Genomic DNA, 21,948 nt, shown 5'->3' with positions numbered 1-21,948 from the left:
AATCGGGTGCAACTTCCATTATACTTGAAGTGCAAAACTTGACATTGTTCATCTGCAAATTTAACCGTCTTGAAGATCAGGTAGGACACAACACCCACTTCTACACCCCAAAGAAAGATACTAGTTTGTTAGAAGCTGCTGTGTGATGGTGCTGCAGTCAGAAAAAAACACATACTTTGAATTTGGGGATGGACTTTGCCCAGGAGGGAGAACACCTTTACCAGCTTAAATAAAAGCTTCTGCTTGTGGTAGGGTAATACATTTGAGAACAGGTCAGAAGTAGAACCTCTGTGCAGGCCTTAAAAACTGAGAGCAACAAAGACGGTAGGACAGACTACACTTGCATGTAGTATGCAGTTCTTTTAGGTACCAGGTAGCCCATTTACAAAACGTTGAATGCAGAAAAGAGGTGGTGACACTCAGCTGTGTTAGATATGATGCGCTGCTGTCCTCTTTCACTACAAATTGTGATTGTGGGGCTTAAATGTGAAAAGTGGGATTGGCATGTGTGGCATCACATTGAATGCTTTATTTTTTCTTTAGCATAACATCCAGCAATTGGTGGTTCGTGGCTCACCTGACTGACCTGCTGGATCACTGCCAGCTGCTCCAGTCTCACAATCTATAGTGAGTCTTCTTGGTTTTTCTTGCTTTGTCAGTGTGTGTTACGTGTTTTCCTTGTTGCTAAATCCCTGGTATTTGGAACTTATGTGAGTACTGCATGCCCTTCTTTGTAAGCATTTGTTGTCTTGACTCTTAAACTGTCTCTTTGAGACACATCTCAACATGCCCTAAAGTAAAGACCATTGTAATAATGTCAGGCTGTGTCTGTGATTAGTCTTTACAAGAGTACAATTAAGGGTATAGCCAATGAACATATGGGTTCTAAATCTTTGCCTCTAGCTGATACTGTTTTTAATAAATCCCCCTCTTATGCAGCCCGTTTCTCTTCATTTCAGGGTATTTACTCCCTTCTCGCCTCTAACCCTCTGTTGTACTGCAATATTTGGTGAATGCCTGGTTTTGTATTTTCTTTGTAGCCACACCTCTTTCCTATGTCTATCTCATCCTGTTTTAGGTTTAAACCTCTAATAACTGATATGACCCCTCAGGAAGGGAAATAAACATTTATAGACACCGGCACAACTAAAGGCCAAAATACCAGTCAAGGAAAGGGAAGTGAGAGAGGAGGAGTTATTGTTGTTATTTTTTTCTGGATGAGCAAACCCAATCTAACTTTGATATACAAGGCAACAGTAAGAAAGACTAGTCTAAAGATATTCTGCTTTAATTGTGTTTAGGGTCACTAAAATATTTTCTTCCTCTTTTTGTTTCCTCCAGTTTTGTGTGCCTGGATTAAAGGTACAGGGTTTAGAAGTATGTTTTAGTCTGATCCAGTGGTGTAATCGCAACACCGGAGTGCAAGGGCCCAAGCTCCAGGGGGGCGCCCTCAGCACAGTACACCTTGTCCGGGACCAGAATGGTTGGCAGTTGGCCATAGGGCTGAGGTAGGGGAGGGGGAATGTCCCTATTCTTTGCAGAGTGCCCCCTCAAGTTTCGTTAGACCACTGATCTGATCTAATTGTATACACTGTAGAGAATGTCTGATTCTTAAAATCCTATTTGATCTTTTGGCAGTGCTAAATTCTTTCACTGATTGGTGAAATAGCTGGCTAATAAGTGTATTGGCCAATATGCACATTTACCCACAGAAACGAATGTATGAATGGGTAAAACCCTTTCATACATCAGCCCACTCCTTTTTTTTTTTTTTTTTTTTTAACTAATAAGTCAGCATTGATAGCAGGTCAACTGTCAAACACTCCATGCTTTAAAGATTCAGTGCAAGGTGTAGCCACAGGTACCTGTGAAAAGAGTGCTTCACCACGCACATGGCATACTGGTGAAAGCATGACGTACGATTTTCCACATACCAGAAAAATTCATAGCTGCAAGATGTTAAATTGTTGTATGATACCTTCAGCTAATCCCAGCTTTTTACCCAACTGCGCTTTGTTGCTAGGGTTTTTGAGCCCATATCATAATAACAGCAAAATTGCAAGTCCCATATTACAAAGTGATGTCAGCTAAAAGGTCAGGACTGACTTATAGTGAGACACTTGCCATTGGGGCATGTGACAGCTATGAATGTCCACACAACAGCATCGCCACCTTTACATAGTTAGGCAGGGTGCACTGTACCACAGGTGAGGGCATATCTGCATGAGTGCATAAAGAAGTGGTGATCTTGAATAAAGTATCAAGCTTCTGTTGCCTTAGAATGCAGGGCTACCAATTACTCTGGTGTAAGTCAAAATATTAAAGGTTACACAAGGTACGATGTTGTTGCCAGGGTTGACCTCCCCTACAGTGTCAAAATATTCAGAATGGAGTAGGTGAATGACCCCAAACTATGTCCAGTTATATGGTTACTAAAATATTTAAATACAGCTTTCTTACATTCGTAATCAATGAATAGTACTGTGTATCAGAGAAAGAATCCCAACGGAGTAAATGTGAGAGGTTAGACACGGTAACCTGTTTAGAATGCAATACACAGACTTTCTATGCTTAATGCAGTCTAAAATAAATCAGTTGGACACACTGCTAATGGAAAGGAACTATACACCTCGCAATACTTCTCCTTTAAATTAAATATGTGCTTGACATCACTCACTGCAAGGAAACGGCATGTTTTGTGAACTGTGGAAGAACTGTTTTTGTATCTTTCGAGGGTTAGGCTACTGAAAATATGTTTATAAGCATTGATTTGAAAAGGTTTGGAAAACACTGAAAACAGTATTGAAAGCGTCGAACTAAAAACACTGAAAACAAGATACCCTGACTGTCATTATGAAGTTCTCACCTCAATCAAGGTATTTCTGTGTTACAGCTTTGGCTCCAACATGAGGGAGTTCCTGCTGCTGGAATATGCATCCGGTCTCTTCTCTCATCACAGGTAGTAACTCTCACTCTGCAATAGTTCCTCTCTATTTTTTGTCTAGTTGAGTGATGGCTTCTCAAACTACATCTTGAGTCCCTTCACCTCATCCCCAATAGTTCTTAGGGCCTTTTGGTTCTGAAGAGACTTTTGTGTAGAACAAGTCGGCCAGTATTCTAGCTTGTCTACTGTTGATGCATCCTGCAGTCTATCATTCGCAAATAATTTTATAGCAGCACAGGAGAAGTGCAAGATGATGGGTTTTGCCAAAAGGTCCCAAAAGAAAGTGGCTTAGAATATTATAACTCTCCGCAATCCTGGCACAAGAAGGGAGACACTGTACATTTTTGGCTAACTACATTCACTCAGTCCCTTGGCCCGTACCAAAAAGGGGCATGCAGTCGAAGCACCATCTACATCACTTCAGCCTACAGCTTTCTGATGCTTCTCTTGTGTCTCTGGAGCTGCTAGAGGATCAGTTTTGTGGTATAGAACTGGCTCATCTGAGTGTCTCCTTCTTTTCAGCCTGCTGAATTGTATTAAGAATCTGAACATTTGTAGGCTTCACGGATGAGGTGTATGTGGATGACAGAAGGATGATTTCTATCACTCTTTTTCAGTATGACCAGAACAAAATGATTCCAGTGTTGTTTTGGCCCGTGGAATGGCGAAGTGTAGACTGACTTTCACTATGGAGAATTGGGTAGGAATGATGTGTGTATTTTCATTGTTCTTTCACTGGGAGAGTGCGAGAAAATTAGGTTCTGTTGCAATAACCCCCCACTGTTGCCTGGCCTTTTAATCAACTTTGACTTTGGAGTACTGGGTCCCTGCCATCTACTGGGTCCCTGTTGTCCATGTGATCATTACCATTGTTTTTCCCTAAAACACATCCACAATTGGTACTTCTGACCCCTCTCAGTCCTTAGTAAGTTGTACCCTGGGTCCCCATGGGCCTGGAACCTCAAGGGGGTCCCCTGGGACCCCCTTCACTAGGACCATGCCACTGCCATTGCAGCTTGCATGCCCTTGTGAGGGGAAAAATAAGTCAGCTATGCCTGTAGCCATAGGTAAGTCACCCATCTAGCAGGCCTTTCAGCCCTAAGGCAGGGTGCACTGTACCACAGGGGAGGGCATATCTGCATTAGTAGATATGCCCCCTACAATACTTAAGCCAAATCTTAAGTATTGTAAGTACCAGGGAAGCCATAAAGAGTACATGGGCTGAAATCTAGACAACTCTAGTTTCACAGCACAATGATGGCTTCACTGAAACCAGAAGTGTTTGTTACCAAAGAAGCTCCTTGTAATAAATCCGTACTGATGCCAGTGTGAGATGTATTAAAACATACTCCGAGGGAACTTCAGAGGTACCCCCTGACAACCTACCGACCCTGGTGTGGATACAGACTGGCTTTAGGCAGCCTGTCACACACAGACATGTTTCTGGACCCCTGGGTAGAGCACTTCTGCTCTCTGGTGCCAGAAACAATGCACATCCTGGACAGAGGTGTTGTACCTCCTACCCCAGGATGGGCCAGTCACAAAAGGAAAGCTTCAAAGGTCTGCCGCCTTTGTAATGCGACCCCCCAGCCTCTGCTGGTAGCAGCAGATGGCAGCCCCTTGTTTACACCCCCACTTTGGGCAGGAAAACTGGTGGTAAAACCTAGAAAAGCTTGGAGGCATGCCCACCTTTGCCAACTCGCCCCTTAGGTAGAGGAGGCGAAGTTAAGCACACTTTTCAGTTCCCTCCATCTCGAAGAGAAGGGGACTCCCACACTTCCCACAGGATGGTGGCATACAGTTGATGTAGTCACCCCAGGTAAGGTGCCCATTGGCTCTACCTACTATTCCCCTAAACGTCCCCTAAATGTAGTATTTAGGTGGCTCCCCCATACCTAGAAACTAGATTCCTGCAACCTATAAATAAGGGTGAAGAAGAAACTGCAGCAAAGCCTGAAGAAGACTACTGACGTGGCCCCAGCCCTACCAACCTGTCTCTAGCTTTAAAGATCCTGCACAGAAGACCATGCCGGTCTTGTGGCAATCGACTTCCAGAACCCCGATTGCCTGCTCTACAACAAAGAACAGATTTCCAGAAGAGCGCTGCCCTGTCGAGAACAATTCAACTACAAGGACTCCGGCTCAAGCTGGAACCACGACTCCGGACACCAACGGCCCGAGTCTGAGTGGCTCACCTTCCAGTGAAGTCTCCCCAGCTAGCCTGACCTTGAGTCCAGCGTTGGCTGGCCTCTCCTTAACCCCTCGACAATGCCTGTAGCCTGAATCCAGAGACTTCTGCTGACTGCGACCGGCTTCTGTAAGAAGACTCAGATGTCGAAAGGTACCCCAGGACCTTGGTGAGCTAAATCAACAGTGCCCATACAACCCCGTACAGTTCTACTTACCTCTGCTGTCATTTGTCTCTCTCCTGCTACCTCCTGTGTGATGCCTGCAACCTATTTCATTGGACGTCTGACACTGAATTTGGACCCTGCACCCGGTGCCCCTGTGCCACTGGTGGTGTATTTTTGGTGCTGCTTTGTGCCCCCCAACAACCCTTCCATGTGCTTAACCTAACCCCCCCCCCCCCCCCCCAAAGTTTGGCCCCTGCAACTGATTTACTTACTTGCTAGCAGTATAGCTTTGAGCACCTCCAGTCTCCATGGAAACACATTAGACCCAACTCAAATTTTGACCTCCGTGCCCGGCTGCCCCTGTGCCACTGGTGGTGCAGTTTTGATACTCATTTGGTCCCGAAGGCTGGAACTGTAAGTCCGATACTTACTCATATAAGCGCATTATTGTTTTCCTCCATAGGATAGCATTGAACTGTGCAGACATTTTTTCAACTGCAGACTTGTGAAAGTGAAAAGAATTTATATTTAAAAACGTACTTACATTATTGCAAAGATCTTGCTCTTAAAATAAAATACAGACAAAGCATATTTTTCTGAAATTGGTGTGAATCTCCTTTTAAGTTTTGTGTCCAATATTGGTCAATGTTTTGCAATCATTGTCTTGCACTCCTCTGTGTTAGGCTTAAGGGTGCTTGCCCACCCTACCACTAATCAAGCATTTTGGGTTCTGCATTAAGTCCTGTACACTTTTCGAGAACTCCTGGACTCTGTGCAGAGTATAACCACCTAGTAGCATACCATATACAGAGCCAGGTTCCAAAAGAGAGGACGGTGGGATGGCTTCCACTGCTCTCTCCAGGCCAGAACACCATTTGAGCTCCCTTTTACTTCCTTGAATGTCATACATTCATAGAAACACAAAAAGGTGTTGCGCCATTTATCCTGCAAAGCAAACTAATGGCAAAGATTGACTCGAAGGATGCTTATTGTCGGAAATTCAGTGTTACTTGCAAAGGCTGGTGTAATTATTTCTTCACCTAGTATTTACAGTTAACCAAAAGCCATCACATTAAAAAAATTGTGTTCCTTTACAGATACTTGGAAGGTGTGAGCAACCCATACACAGGATAGCTTTCTTCCTGCCGACACCTGCCCTCTACCTGACATCACAATCTCTGAGAATTGTTAGCAAGATCTCAGAATTACTCCAGTATTGGAACTTTCATAGATTCCCATGCTTGTATCATTCCCCGTTGTCGGAATGGGAGTCCCCACTATACATAAAATAGCAATCGAAACCATTACCAAAACAGGAACTAGGCCTAGGCCCAATCTAGTTTAGCAACATATCCACCTCTTTTTGTAAAAGAGACCAAATAAAGTGAACAACCAATCATATCAGCCTCTCCCCTTAGAACCCTCATGAGAGAAGCCCAGAGCCTCAGATTGTATACCTCACGTTGTATAAGGGAGTCTCCACTGAGCTCTGCTAAGTTTTTTCCTGTTAACCTTAATTCTACAGTTTTTTCACCAGTTTTTCATCAAGACAGGCTTAAAATTTGTGTCATGATGTCTGATAAGGAGAAGAAAGCCCGCTTTAAAGCCTGTGCAACTTGTGCTAAGAAGAGGTTGTATGTGGAGGAAAATAACAAAGATTGTATTTACTGTCTGTACCCAGATCACAAGGCAGCAGACTGTAAAATATGCTGCACTTTTTCTACAAAAACTCTGCGAGACTGAGGGATGCTCCAGAAGCTTAAGTCAAGAAGGAAACCAGTATCCAGTGACCGTGATGAAGCATCCTCGGCTACATCTTCCAGAAGGTCTGTAAAAAGGGGTAGAGCCTCTCCTGTGCCTTCTGAAAAACGTCCTGGTAAGGCCTTAAAAAAGACCTCTCATTGGTCTGAAGGGCGTAATCTCCTCACCGAGGTGTAAAGGAGAGAGAAGGACTGTCAAAAGGAGTGATATCTGAGAGGAAATCCAGCTGTGTTCCTCCATCTTCTCCTCCAAAGGCTTTCAAAAAAGCCTCCTCACTCTCTTCTGAGGTAAAATCCGTGAAGAAAGTTCACTCGTCGATGATCCTGTCAACGACTCCCTCAACGAAATCATTCAAGGTACAGTCTAAATCTTCAATTCTGGGTACGTCGACGGTGATTTTATCGTCTCAGACACTGACACTTCATTCCGCGTCGACGACTTAGACGCCGGTGGTGGCTGTATCGTTGTCGATGGTGTCGACGACTAGGGTGACTACAGCGACCACATCTGAAAGAAACAGGTTAGTATTAGATTCCTTACCTTATAATATCCCCAGGCATCAGACTGGATCCAGAAATTTTTGCGTAGCAGTAACCTTGCGCGTCGGCAGGCATTGTGGGCGACGTGATGACGTCGTCGGAGTACTTAGACGCCGCCTCCGCGCGCTGATGTCAGTTCTTCTTATTTTTCCGTGCCAGCAGCGCAGATCCGGAAAAAGTGGTACCTTAGTCACTTTTTGACTAAACTTTTTTACGATCCCTTTTGATCCTTTTCAAATCTTTGACTTCGAACGGTGCCGGTAGGGATGCCAGGTTTCCAGCCCTTTGAGGACTGCGACCCACTGATGTCGGTCAACGACCCTCACCGCCGGTGTCTTCACTGTCTCGGCGTCGACGACGACAAGTCCTGCCCCGACTGCCGAGCCCTGACTTCGAAAGCTAGGCGGGAGCGGTCCCGCAAGCAGCTCGAGCTCAGGCAGTCGTCCCACGCCGCGAGAGGTCCCGTTCCTGACTGAGGTCGAGGGACCGGTCGCGGGGTCGGAGCCATCATAGTTCCGGGAGTCCACATCACTCTTCAGGCTCGAAGTTGTCAGGTAAGCTCAAGAAGTTGGAGAGACGGCATCGCTCTTCCGACTCCCCCCGACGATCGCTCAACGCGGCCGGGGTTTCGGGTGACACCACCCACGCGGCTCCGTCTGAGTCGCGGGCGTCGCGACCTGCCCCATACCCTCCGGTCCCTGGGCAGCAAGCGATGCCGGAGGAGATCGAGTGCTTCCTCCTGGCCATGAGGTCCCGCTCTCTTCCGACGGGCTCCGCGGCACCTTCGGTCCCAGCGGACCCGTCTGGTGGCTTTAGCGGGTCGGGTGCTTCGGCCGCCGACGCCATCGGGCACCGCGCCGCAGGGCCCCGCTGGATCCGCTTCCGGATCCGGGTCGTCGCCGGTTGACCTAACAACCTCATCGGTGCCGGTCCCTAGGGTGTCACCTTCGGGCGACGCCGGCCCCGATGCCTCCCTCGATCCGGTTCCGCTTTTGACGCCGCTTGAAGAGTTTTACTTCGATGAACCGGCCCAATCCTTTGACAGCCCTGAATTTCAGGACATGGGTGATGAGGAGTATTGGGAGAGGTCTGAGGACCCTCTGACACGTGAGTGTCAGTCCCAGCAAGACTCGACAGGTGAACTTGGGGATGCCAGTGGTCTGGACACTTCGCCAGACACCGGTTTTGTCTCACCCCCTACCGTGGCTACAGAGGAAGGGGCAACCTTCAGTGTGGTGTTGACGCGGGCCGCCAAAGCTTTGGGCCTTGAGCTCCCCGTCGCGGCTGTGAGGACTAACCTCCTCACTGAGGTCCTTAAACCGCAGTCAAGCTCGGCCGAGCCTCTGCTGCCGTTTAATGAGGCCTTGACTGACGTTCTTTTGTGCACTTGGTCCAGGCCCGCTACAGGTGCTCCTGTAGATAGGAACGTGGCCAGACGCCACCGCCCTGCCCCAGGCGACCCTTGTTTCCTGTCCACCCATCCCACCCCCGAGAGCCTGGTCATCCAGGCCTCCAACTCCCAGAACGCATTCCCGTCGGCTCCACCCGATCGGGAATCCAAGAGGTATGAGCAATACGGCAAGAAGGTATTCTCCTCCCTGAGTTTGGGACTGCGGTCTTCCAACACCGCATGCCTCTTGGGCCGCTACACCCACTCTCTGTGGGACACGGTCGCTGCCACAATGCCTGGTGGAGGTCAAGGCTAAACTCACCCAAGCCCTTGTGGAGGGTCGAGATGCAGCACGCTATTCCATCTGGTGTGGGCTGGATACCACTGACTCACTGGGCAGAGCGATGGCAACGACGGTGGCGATTCGTCGCCACGCCTGGTTGAGGTCCGCCAACTTTTCGGCCGATGTCCAGAATACCCTCATGGACATGCCATTTGATGGCCGTTGCCTTTTTGGCGACAAGGCAGACCATGCACTTGAGCGCTTTAAGGACTCCAGGGCTACGACCAAGTCCTTGGGCCTCTCGGCCCCGCGCCAGCAATCGGGTGCCTTTCGCTCCTTTCGTGGCCAAGGAAGGGGCACCCCACACGTGCTGCCAGCCACGCACTTCAGACTACTTACCAACGCGGTGGCGGCCGAGGAAACAGCCGTGGCGGCGGTCGGACAACAGCGAGGCCAGTCCACACCTACCCCTGCAGCATCTGCCTCAAAACCCTCCTCGTCCGTGCTTTCAGGCCCAAGTGATGCCAGTGGGGGGCAGGGTTCGCCATCACCACTTCCACTGGCGCACTGTCACATCGGACAGGTGGGTGCTGCAAATCGTCCGAAGGGGCTACTCCCTCCCCTTCGATGCGATCCCTCCAGCCATGCCACCGCAATTTCACCGCGTGTCGGGGGATCATTTGCGACTCCTGCAGGAGGAAGTTACGGCCCTCTTGGCCAAGTGGGCTGTCAAGCGCGTTCCCGGGCCAGAAGTAGGGTGTGGTTGCTACTCCCACTACTTTCTGGTACCCAAGAAGGGCAAAGGGGGCCTACGTCCTATCTTGGATCTACAGAACGTCAACGGCTTCCTCCGGAAGGAGAAGTTCAAAATGCTGACACTGGCTCAGGTCTTAGCTGCCCTGGACCCAGGAGACTGGATGGTAGCGTTGGACTTGCAGGACGCTTATTTCCACATCCCCGTCCTGCCGGTCCACCGGCGCTATCTGCGGTTCACAGTAAGCACGAGCACTTTCAGTTTATTGTGCTCCCCTTCGGCCTTACCAGCGCCCCACGGGTGGTCACGAAGGTGATGGCGGTGGTCGCAGCTCATCTGCGCAGGTTAGGGGTTTCAGTCTTCCCCTACCTCGACGACTGGTTGTTGAAGGCAGGCTCGCCCCCCTCCAGATGACGGCAGACCTCCTGCACCTGCTGGGGTTCTCCATCAATGTGCCGAAGTCACACCTGTGTCCTTCTCAAAAGCTCCTCTTCATCGGAGCGGTTCTCGACTCAACGCAGTTTCGGGTTTATCCTCCCGAGCAGCGGCTTGGGTATATTCAGGCCTTTCAGCCTTTATCCCGACTCTCGGTCAGGTTGACGCTGCAGCTTCTGGGGCTGATGGCCTCCTGCATCCTTCTGGTGCATCACGCCCGATGGCGGATGCGGGCTCTGCAGTGGCACCTGAAGTTTCAGTGGGCTCAGCATCAGGGCAACCTGTCCGACCATGTCCTGATCTCGGAGGGCACTTTGAGACAGCTGCAGTGGTGGCTCACGGACCACGATTGGGTCAGCGGCAGATCCCTCTCCCTTCCCCAACCGGAGCACGTAGTTGTGACGGAAGCGTCCCTCCAGGGCTGGGGAGGCCAAATGGGAGAAGCTGAGATTAGAGGCCTCTGGTCTCCGGCGGAGTCCCGGCTCCATATCAAACTTTTGGAGCTGCGGGCGATTCGTCTTGCACTGAAGGCATTCCTCCCCTCTGTCCGGGGGAGTGTAGTGCAGGTATTCACGGACAACACCACCGCCATGTGGTACTGCAACAAACAGGGCGGGGTGGGGTCGTGGACCATCTGCCAGGAGGCTCTGCTTATTCACGGACAACACCACCGCCATGTGGTACTGCAACAAACAGGGCGGGGTGGGGTCGTGGACCATCTGCCAGGAGGCTCTGCGCCTCTGGCACTGGCTGGAACATCAGGGCGTGACCCTGGTGGTTCAACACCTGGCAGGTTCTCTGAACGCCAGGGCGGACGAACTCAGCCGCCAGTGCATGATGGATCACGAATGGCGTCTGAACTCGGACGTGGCGCAAGTTCTCTTTCTGCAATGGGGAGAGCCTTGGTTAGATCTATTCGCCACCGAAGAGAACGCGCAATGTCATCAGTTCTGCGCGTTGGAATTTCCAAGGCGGCACTCGCTCTGAGACGCTTTTCGTCGCGAGTGGAGTTGCGGTCTGTGGTACGCCTTTCCGCCTATACCACTTCTGCCCAGAGTGCTGAAGAAGATCAAACGCAACCGGGCCCAAGTCATCCTTGTGGCTCTGGACTGGGCACGAAGGTACTGGTATCCCGAGCTACTCCAATATGTCAGTTGATCCCCCGGTTCGTCTGTCTCTTCAGGAGGACCTTCTGTCGCAGCAGCAGGGGACGTTCTTCCACCCGAACCTGTCCAGTCTCCACCTCCATGCTTGGAGATTGAGCGGCGACAGTTGAGACCTTTTGACTTGCCTCCTGAAGTCTGTAATATCATCTGGCAGCCAGGCGTCCCTCCACAAAGTCGGTATACGCCTGCAGGTGGAACAGATTTGTGGCATGGTGCACAGCAAAGGCTGTGGATCCTCTCTCTTGCCCCTCTTTCGCAGGTTCTTCTCTTCATTTGTTCTCTTGCCCAGTAGGGCTCTGCTCTGGGCACTATCAAGGGCTACCTTTCTGCCCCTTCAGCCTTTCTAAGGCTGCCTGATCAACCATCTTTGTTTAAGTCCCCTTTTGTAACTCGTTTTCTGAAAGGCATCACACACACGTTTCCACCTGTTCCTTTCGTGATGCCTCAGTGGGACTTGAACCTGGTTCTTACCTATCTGATGTGCGCTCTCTTTGAGCCACTTCACAACTGTCCTATCCGCCTTCTTACTCTGAAGACTGCTTTCCTGGTTGCCATCACCTCTGCCAGGAGAGTGAGTGAGCTCCAGGCTCTTTCATCCAAACCTCCTTTCCTTTCTGTCCATCCGGACAGGGTTGTGTTGCGGACTAGACCCTCTTTCATGCCCATGGTTGTCACGGCCTTCTACATCGGGCAGTCTATCACCTTGCCCACCTTCTTTCCGCCTCCGCATCCCTCAAAGGAGGAAGAGCAGCTCCACCGTCTGACCCAAAACGTGCGCTCTCGTTTTTTCTGGATCGCACTCTCCAGTTCCGGGTGGATGACCAATTCTTTGTTGGTTACGTGGGCGCTAAGAAGGGACAGTCGGTGCACAAGCGGGCCATCTCTCGGTGGGTCGTCTTGTGTATCAAGGCTTGTTACTCCTTGGTGAAGAAGGAGCCTCCTGTTAGGCTGAGGACTCATTCCGCTCAGGCCACGGCGGCTACCACTGCCCTGGGCCGGGGTATCCCCTTGCAGGACATCTGTCAGGCAGCTACGTGGGCCTCGCGGCATACGTTTGCGAGACACTACTGCCTGGACAGCCAAGTCCGGAGGGATGGCTTCTTTGGCCGTTCCGTCCTCCAGGACTTTCTGGTGTGATTATTGGTTCGCAGACCCACCTCCGGGGTTGGTATTGCTGGAGTATCTATTCTAAGGTAAGGAATTTAATAGTAACCGGTTTCTTTCAGATGAACAAGTTACTTACCTTCGGTAACGATATATCTGTAAGAAACAGTATTTAGTATTAGATTCCTTACCGCCCCACCCATCTTCCCCGTTCTGCGAACCGATATCTAGGGTTAAGGTCATCCCCTTTTAGGGCCCTAGTTTCAATGGCACCAGTGTTGGTTTTTAGCATGGCGCTGCGTTTCTGGCGCGGAAAAGCTGTGTCTAAGAACTGACGTCAGCGCGCGGAGGTGGCGTCTAAGTACTCTGAGGACGTCATCCCCGCAACAACGACACCGACGATTGACGCGAAGCCGCAGACGACGCCTAACGACGCGCAGGGGTACTGATACGCAAAATTTTCCAGATCCAGTCTGACGCCTGGGGATATTGTACGGTAAGGAATCTAATACCAACTACTGTTTCTTACAGATATAACGTTACCGAAGGTAAGTAACTTGTTCCTCAGGGTCTTTCCTTCAGGATCACTCCTGCTCCTCAGATTATAACTACAGACGCCTCACTGGAGGGCTGGGGGGCAGTCTTGCAAGACCTTCATGTAACCGGCCGTTGGCTGCCCCAACATAGTCTTCTACACATCAATCTGCTGGAGCTCAGGGCTATTAGCCTGGCCTTGCAGGCTTTTCTTCCGCGACTACAGCAGTCTGCAGTTCTAATACGGACAGAGAATACGACAGCCATGCATTATATAAACAAGGAAGGCAGCAGAAGATTACGACTTTTGTCACAAGAAGCCCAGACAATTTGGGAATGGGCGATTCAGTAGGGGATATCACTCAAGGCGGAGCACCTTCAAGGCGTTCTCAACAAGACAGCGAACACGCTGAGCAGACTAAAATTGGTCAGCCTTGGATGAGAACTGGACCAGTCCTCTCTAGAAAAGGTTTTTCGTCGATGGGGCAGGCCTTCCATAGACCTCTTTGCCATGTCGGAGAACAAGAAATGCCGATTTTATGCAAGCAGGCTTCACTATTCGGGATCATTGGGGAATGCGCTTTCGATGACCTGGTCAGGCGCATTTGTTTATGATTTTCCCCCCCCATTCCTCTGATCCCCAGGCTTCTCAGGAAGCTCAAAGTGGAACCTTGCAAGATGATTTTAGTAGCTCCTTTGTGGCCCTGACAGTTTTGGTTCACAGAGCTGCATCTCCTCTCCTTGGACCTTCTGCTTCTGTTGCAGCTGATTCCTTTGCTGCTGACGATGTCCCAGGGCCACGTCGGGCACCCAGATTCTCAATCAATTCACAAAAAGATCCCTGTACCAAGGACAGATAGTATTATCTATCTACTCAACATGAGTATACACTATTCTGGAAGTATTACTACAATTTGCCAGAAAACAACCCCCTTTCTCTTCACAGTGGGGTGTGTTGTCTCTAATGTCTTGCTGTCCACAACAAACCAATGCTTGTATCTAAAAGACCTAAAACAGTTTCAAGGTGGCTCTCAACTCAACGTGCCCAATGATGTCTGCCCTCAATCAGACAGTACATCCACCCACAATCAAACAAATAAAAAATGAAAAAATGTGTGGTGGGAAGGAAGGCACCTCACGGGCGAACAACCCTCGGGGAACTTGGCAGATGTTACCAATTCTATGCCCCTTTCTCATCATCGGTTGCCATTCCAATCCCAAAAGAAATGAGTGTACAAAACATAGAAAAAGTACAACACAAAAGCACAAGATGCGTGCAAAGAGGTGCTAGACAGAAAGCTTACATCAATAGCTCACTGATGTGACCAACATAGAAGAGTGACATAAAATCATCAGACACACTCACTATATATCTTTATTCTTTGTGTTAGTGTGTGCTGGTGAATTAAAACGGCTGGTAGCCTAATAGTGCATACCCCTACCTGATACCGACATGTTTCACTGCCCCAATGCTTTTGGCAGATTCATCAGGGTATTAACACTCGGTCACTGCACCGATTTTGGACACCTCTTTTTGGACACTGTTGAGTTGAAAAACACACCCATAAAAGACCATTAAAAACCTTTTCTGAAACCAATCTGGACATCTTATTCTCTAGAAAAAATGAGGTCGGAATGGGGGACATTTACCCTGAGTCAGCCCTGTCCTCTCATACCGGCTGATCAAGCCACCGTCCACTTCATTTCCTGTCGATTGATGCATCAATCTGAAAGAAATGAAACCACAAACCAATGTTTGGAACCTGCACCGGTTTAATGTTAAGGTGCTCGCTGCAAGGCATGTGCCTAAACCGATTGGTTCACACTCGGCCCTGCTATAAAACTAATGTCCCTCATCCAGACAACAGTCCGGGGCAATACCAATGCATACCCCTGTAGGCGGACTGGTTTGCTCCCATGAGGCGGCGGTGCTGCGAAGGGTTCAAAGCGCCGGCGCTAAAGTCCCTCAAGCGTTAACAGTAATCCCAGTATCTCTACCTGCCTTACTGGGCACGATTCCTTACACCCTTAACCCTTCTCCTCACCGTACAGCTTCGTAACCCGGACCTTCAATCATCCCAGGAACGCCGTGTACTCGCTGCTGCTGTAATTTAACTGAATGTTGATCGCAGCGAGACCGGGGGAGAATAAGATGTCCAGATTGGTTTCAGAAAAGGTTTTTAATGGTCTTTTATGGGTGTGCTTTTCAACTCAACAGTGTCCAAAAAGAGGTGTCCAAAATCGGTGCAGTGACCGAGTGTTAATACCCTGATGAATCTGCCAAAAGCATTGGGGCAGTGAAACATATTGGTATCAGGTAGTGGTATGCACTATTAGGCTACCAGCCGTTTTAATTCACCAGCACACACTAACACGAAGAATAAAGATATATAGTGAGTGTGTCTGATGATTTTATGTCACTCTTCTATGTTGGTCACATCAGTGAGCTATTGATGTAAGCTTTCTGTCTAGCACCTCTTTGCACGCATCTTGTGCTTTTGTGTTGTACTTTTTCTATTTATTTCAAAGTTTTATATAGCGCGAACAAGATCTTCTCAGATATCAGAGCGCTTTACATAGAAGGGTACATGAGGGAACAAAGTCAAATAAGTAAATCAATAGATCACACAGTACAAATAATACAAATAGGTGACTGCAAAGCAAATCATGTGAGTAATAAGACAGCTCATACAAATAAGTAAAGAGGTCAAGCATGTAATACAGATCGGTGCAGGGTGTTAATAGGGTTCGAGATAGTAGTTCAAGTGTATTTAGCCATGAGGATAGCTTTTACTTCTTTTTTAAAGAGTGTAGTGGAGGAGATAAGCCTGGTTTCGGGAGGGAGTGAGTTCCAAAAACCTAGGCGCCATTCCTGAGAAGGAACGCTTGTATGTTTTTTCCTTCCGGAATCTTCGAGGTTTCAGCAGAAGATTGTTTGTGCCTCTCGTGTTTCTGATTCCCCCAGAGATTGTCAATTTCTGAGCAAGGTAGCCGGGTGAGTTTAGGTGTAACGCCTTGTGTGTCATGCAGGCGATTTTCAGATGTATTCTGGCTTCAAAAGGCAGCCAATTCAGGGACTTCAAGTCAGGGGTAATGTGGGAGTGCTTTTTTGACCCAGTGATGAGTCTCGCTGCAGCATTTAGAGTCGCTTTTAGTGGTGCGGTTGTAGTTAGTGGGAGTCCGCAGAGGGCGGTGCTGCCGTATTCAATTCGTGGGATGACTAGTGCTTGTACTGCAGTTTGGAAGTCTTTGGCTGGGAGGTAGGGCTTAAGTTTCCTCAGAGTATTGATCTGGAAGTTCGCTCCCTTTGTTGCCTTGCTGATATGTTGCTGCATGTTGAGATTGGTGTCGAGTGTTATGCCTAAAGATTTTGCTGAGTCCACGATGGTGGGTTGGACATTGAGTGCGGTTAGGAGTTTAAGCCAATGTTGAGTGGTGGATATCATCGCTGGAGGTGAGATCAGAAGGAACTCTGTTTTCAGGGCATTGAGTTTGAGGTGATTGTCGGCAAGCCAGGATTGGGTGCATCTGATCGTTGAGTTCAGGAGCAGGATGTCATTGGGTGATTGTAATTTGAGGTAAAGTTGGGTGTCATCGGCGTACATGTGGAAGTGTACATTGGATGCTTGTAGCAAGGTGGTGAGAGGTTCCATGACTAGGTTGAACAAAGTTGGGGATAGAGAGGATCCTTGGGGGACGCCTGGCGTTACAGGTATTGGCGAGGACATCAGGTTGTTGCTCTTGAATTTCTGCGACCTGTTGTGAAGAAAGGAAGTGAACCATTTGAGGACAGTTCCAGATAAGCCCATTCTTGTGTTTAGTAGTTCTAGTAGATTCTCATGTTTAACGGTGTCGAATGCTGAGGAGAGATCAAGAAGGATGAGGAGGCATGAGTCGTTTTGGTCTAGCATTTGAAGTGCGTCGTCAATTATGTGAGTCATAGCAGTTTCTGTGCTGTGTCCTGCTCGGAAGCCTGACTGGTGAGGGTTGAGGAGATCGAATTGCTCAATGTGTTTAGTCAATTGTAGTTGTGCGCATTTTTCCAGCAGTTTGGCGAGAGTGGGGATATTGGTGATGGGACGGTAATTGTTGAGATCAGAGGGGTCGGCTGTTGGTTTCTTTAGTAGAGGTGTGACCTGACCAACTTTGAGGGAGTCAGGTATGCTTCCTTGTTGGAGAGAGCTGTTGATGATTTTAGTCCAGAGAGGGAGAAGCAGAGGGGTGAAGTCTTTTACTGCGAAGGCAGGGAGGGGGTCCGTGAGGTGATTGGATGGTTTCAGGGTGCTGAGTAATTTGCCAATTTCTTCTTCCGAGTATGTGCCAAAGGTTGACCATGTAGCATTGTTTTTTGGCTCAGCCGGTGCTAGGCATTTGGGTTTGGAGTAGAGGCTTGCGTCGATGAGGTCGCTTTTTATTTTGTCAGTTTTTTGGATAAAGAAAGCAGCGAAGTCTTCACAGGAGGGTGCCTCACGCCCAGTGTTGAGTGGTTGTGGTTGCTCCTTGGATTGTGATTTGATTAGCTCAAACAGTTTTCTCGGGCGGTTTTTTGCTTGGTCAAGTTGGAGGCTGAAGAAGTCAGATTTTGAGCGTTTTATTTTCCTGAAGTAGGCGTTTCTCTTTTTCTTCAAATCTTTAAGGTGCATTGCGGAGGGGGCTGATCTCCAGGTCCGTTCAGCCATTACACTGTAATGTAATGCCATTACAATGTAATGTTTGTACACTCATTTCTTTTGGGATTGGAATGGCAACCGATGATGAGAAAGGGGCATAGAATTGGTAACATCTGCCAAGTTCCCCGAGGGTTGTTTGCCCGTGAGGTGCCTTCCTTCCCACCACACATTTTTTCATTTTTTATTTGTTTGATTGTGGGTGGATGTACTGTCTGATTGAGGGCAGACATCATTGGGCACGTTGATTTGATAGCCACCTTGAAACTGTTTTAGGTCTTTTAGATACAAACATTGGTTTGTTGTGGACAGCAAGACATTAGAGACAACACACCCCACTGTGAAGAGAAAGGGGGTTGTTTTCTGGCAAATTGTAGTAATACTTCCAGAATAGTGTATACTCATGTTGAGTAGATAGATAATACTATCTGTCCTTGGTACAGGGATCTTTTTGTGAATTGTTTGATTAGAGTGGAGGGCGATCCCTGTGTACCTTTTTGTTCCCTCTGGGCTCCTTTGTGTTATTGCACCCAGATTCTCAATGCCTGCAGTTGTCGGCATGACTCCTGTGCACAGAGAATTTCTTTGTTTCACCCTGTCAACAGAATGTAGAGATGTGCTTTCTCAGGCAAGACCCCCAAGTACCAACAAGACATATAAGTTGAAGTGGAAGCGTTTCTGCATTTGGTACCAATAACATGGTATCCATCCTCTTTCTTCTGAGCCGCTTGAAGTTCTTCCTTACATTCTTTAATTAGCGAAATCAAGGCTGGCTCACTCTTCCATCAAAGTTCATCTTGCCGCCATCTCTCGCTTCAGAAGCACATCTTCTGGTCCTTCCCTCTTGTCGGCAAGGATAATTAATCAGTTTCTCAAGGGCCTTTTCAGAGTCTTCCCTCCAGTCAAGCCACCGCCTCCTCTTTGGCACCTTAACTTTTTGTTCTCAACCAGCTCATGAAGCATCCCTTCGAATCTTGTCACCAAGCGGATTTGAAATTCCTCTGCTGGAAGGTAGCTCTTCTACTAGCCTTGACTTCGTCCAGGAGAGTGGGTGAATTGCAGGCTCTCACCATTCATGAACCTTTTCTCCAGTTTAAAAAGGTTACAGTGATACTCCGTACTAACCCAGAGTTCGTACTGAAAGTGCCTTCAGACTTTCATTTGAATGAGCCGGTCATACTCAAAACATTTTTCCCTCAGCCTTCTACTCCGGCAGAATAGGCACTCCACTCATTGGACATTTAGAGATGATTAAAAGTGTTATTTGCAACGTACTAAAGACTTCAGGAAGTCTCCTCAACTGTTTGTGTCCTTTAGCGCTCCTCATAAGGGGTTTCCCCTTTCCAAGCAAGGGATTTCTTGTTGGATTACTAGTGCTATCCAGTATTGTCACAGAGCAGCGGGTAAGCCCCTAGAAGAGCAGGTCCGTGCTCACTCTGAGGGAGATTTCTTCAACAGCCCTCTTTGCCGAAGTTCCTATCCGGGAGATCTGCAGAGCAGTGATCTGGAGCTGTACTCCTATATTTACAAGACATTACTGCCTAGACCCTGCAACACAGAGTGACACAGCAGTGGGACAGACAGTCCTGAGGCACTTTTTTCAGTAGTGGTAAGCTTTCCCTTTCATCCCTCCCTCCATGTTTACTGTTTTTAGTTACCTCATGTGTTCATAATTTCTAATGTTTCTCAGAATGTTTATTGACCATTGATGTTGTCATTAGGTGAATTTGATGTTGCTTTGTTCTTCGTTTCATAATGATTATGATTCTAAGAATGTGCTGATAACTGCTAGCTGCTCGGTTATAAGCATGGGAATCTATGGAAGTTCCAATACTGGAGGAAGAAAGCCAGTTACTTACCTGTAACTTTGGTTCTCCAGTTATGGAAGCTTTCATAGATTCCCAATCAACCCACCCTCCTTCCCTGGGAAAGCTCAGCCTCTAGCACCTTCAGTAATATGATTACACACGGCTACGAAAATCTGAGGCTCTGGGCTTCTCTCATGAGGTTTCTAAGGGGTGAGGCTGATCTGATTGGTTGTTCACTTTATTTGGTCTCTTTTACAAAATGAGGTGGATATGTTGCTAAACTAGATTGGGCCTAGGCCTAGTTTCTGTTTTGGGAATGGTTTCTATTGCTATTTTATGTACACCGGGGACTCCCATTCCGACGACTGAGAATGATACAAGCATGGGAATCTATGAAAGTTTCTAATTCTATAGAACCAAAGTTACAGGTAAGTAACTTGTTTTCTTTCTAGGCATGATGCCTTCATGCATCCAGCAAGTTCCGAATGACTGATATGAAACAACGTCTGTAGTGGTTATGTAACGAACATCCACAAGTAGAGGCGGGACAAAGAGATTTTGGAAAACGACTTTGTTGTTGAGAAATGTCAAATTTGCCATGAGAGAAAACAGAAGCCAAAACTACTTTTCCTACTGAAACAAGGATCACTGGGAACAGCAGTGTTTATAAACTGCTACCAGGCATTTGTGCACACTTTTCCACCAATTTCACTTATACATCATCACCTTTATAACAGCCCAACATGCTGGGTTGCTTTGATTGGATGGCACCCACAGACGTACAGTAGATCTAGTCTTTATAGAAAGTGCCAATGTCCACTGCACCACACAGAAAAATTATGGTTTAGCACTTGTACTTTAGCTAATAATCAAAGGGATCCAATCAATGTTGCTTGGTTTTAATTGTGTATGTAAAGACATATTTTATTTTTTGGGAAATTTGTAAAGATTTTAATGAATCATATACAATAAACTGACTATGACAGAAAATTGCAAGTACATCCGAAATAATTTCTATAAAAGGGGAAATCTGTACATGCCAAGCTGAAAATGGCACTACCTGGAACGTCGAACGTCGGTCCACTCTAGATCTGAAAGCTGGCAACCACTGAGTTGAGAGGAAATTCTCCGGATGTTCGCTAACTACCTAATATTCAAGATGTGTACTTAGACATTCTTATATACAAACAGCACAAACAATTCATTAGATTCCGGTAGAAAGCTGCCATTATCAATATAAAGTTTCCCCAATCAGGCTGAAATCTTCCCTGTATTCCTTCTAAATGATGAATAGTCTCCCTCTCCCTCCCTACCTGTATGGTTGAATAATCCAAGAGTCTGACACAAAGGCTAAAGCAAGATTTTCTGACAACTCACACCCTAATTCATTAACAGTGAGGCATTTCTCATCTCTTCTGGGAACCATGGCAAAAAGGCAATTCATTCCCGGGCATGTTGGTGTAGGACAAATGCTTTTTATATATGGAAAAAAATATTTTAAAACTTATTCTGTGAAGCATCTTTGTGGAAACATTTTACTGTGTATGAATTCAGAACTAGGTTTCAAGAACCAAGATTACAAGTAAGTAACTTTTGCATCATGGACATATGAAGGCAACTGACCTTGTCCTCCTTCCAGAATATGTAATACATCTATGTTCCTCTAACTTCTTTCCACCAAACACTCTTCCCGTTTGCTATTGTCCCTTTTCTTTATCAATTGTTCAAGTTTTCCATTCAGCCTGGCCACCTTTTTGTTAAGTGAATTATTTTACTCTCTGTTTATTTTTATAGTGGTGGTACCCCATTCAAGGAGAGCATTTGCTATGCTGGTGCATGCTTGGTCAGAATACTCAGCCCATCTGCCATCTCATTCATTTTTGCTGTTGCTTCCTTTCAGATAGATGCCTGGTCTCTTTCTTGCTTACTTCTTTGTGCTGGCCACGTTTCCATCTCCTGCTGTAATAAGGTTTCTTATTCAAGCACAGTGTGTGCTGTGTCAGAGTGTAACTATCTTGTGAGCTTCCACCAAGCTCAGTCCTTCTGCCTTGTAATTGTGCTTTTGATGTAAAAAAATAATCAATTTAATAAAATGTAAAAAGTCCTGAAGGTAGCTTCAAGTTTCTGCCCACATGGCTCACAATGTACCCTTTTATTCCCTTCTTCTAGTCCATTTGTTTCTGTAAAGAAGGTACTGGGATGGGTACTT

The 21,948-nt window shown here is 47.5% G+C and overlaps 1 protein-coding gene across 1 annotated transcript in view; it reads left to right on the top strand.

Moving 5' to 3' along the window:
- The window catches only part of NUP85 (nucleoporin 85), a 354,818-nt gene that overhangs the window by 267,268 nt on the left and 65,602 nt on the right, over positions 1 to 21,948 (top strand). Inside the window, exons 12-13 of the mRNA XM_086930776.1 lie at positions 544 to 627; positions 2,894 to 2,959. Coding sequence (XP_086786902.1) covers positions 544 to 627; positions 2,894 to 2,959 — 150 coding nt within the window. The remainder of the gene's footprint in view (positions 1 to 543; positions 628 to 2,893; positions 2,960 to 21,948) is intronic.

Source organism: Lissotriton vulgaris, chromosome 7 (assembly GCF_964263255.1).
Source record: "Lissotriton vulgaris chromosome 7, aLisVul1.2, whole genome shotgun sequence".
Lineage (NCBI taxonomy): Eukaryota > Metazoa > Chordata > Amphibia > Caudata > Salamandridae > Lissotriton > Lissotriton vulgaris.
Note: the sequence above shows the minus strand (reverse complement) of the source record. Positions and strands in the feature narration are given on the sequence as shown.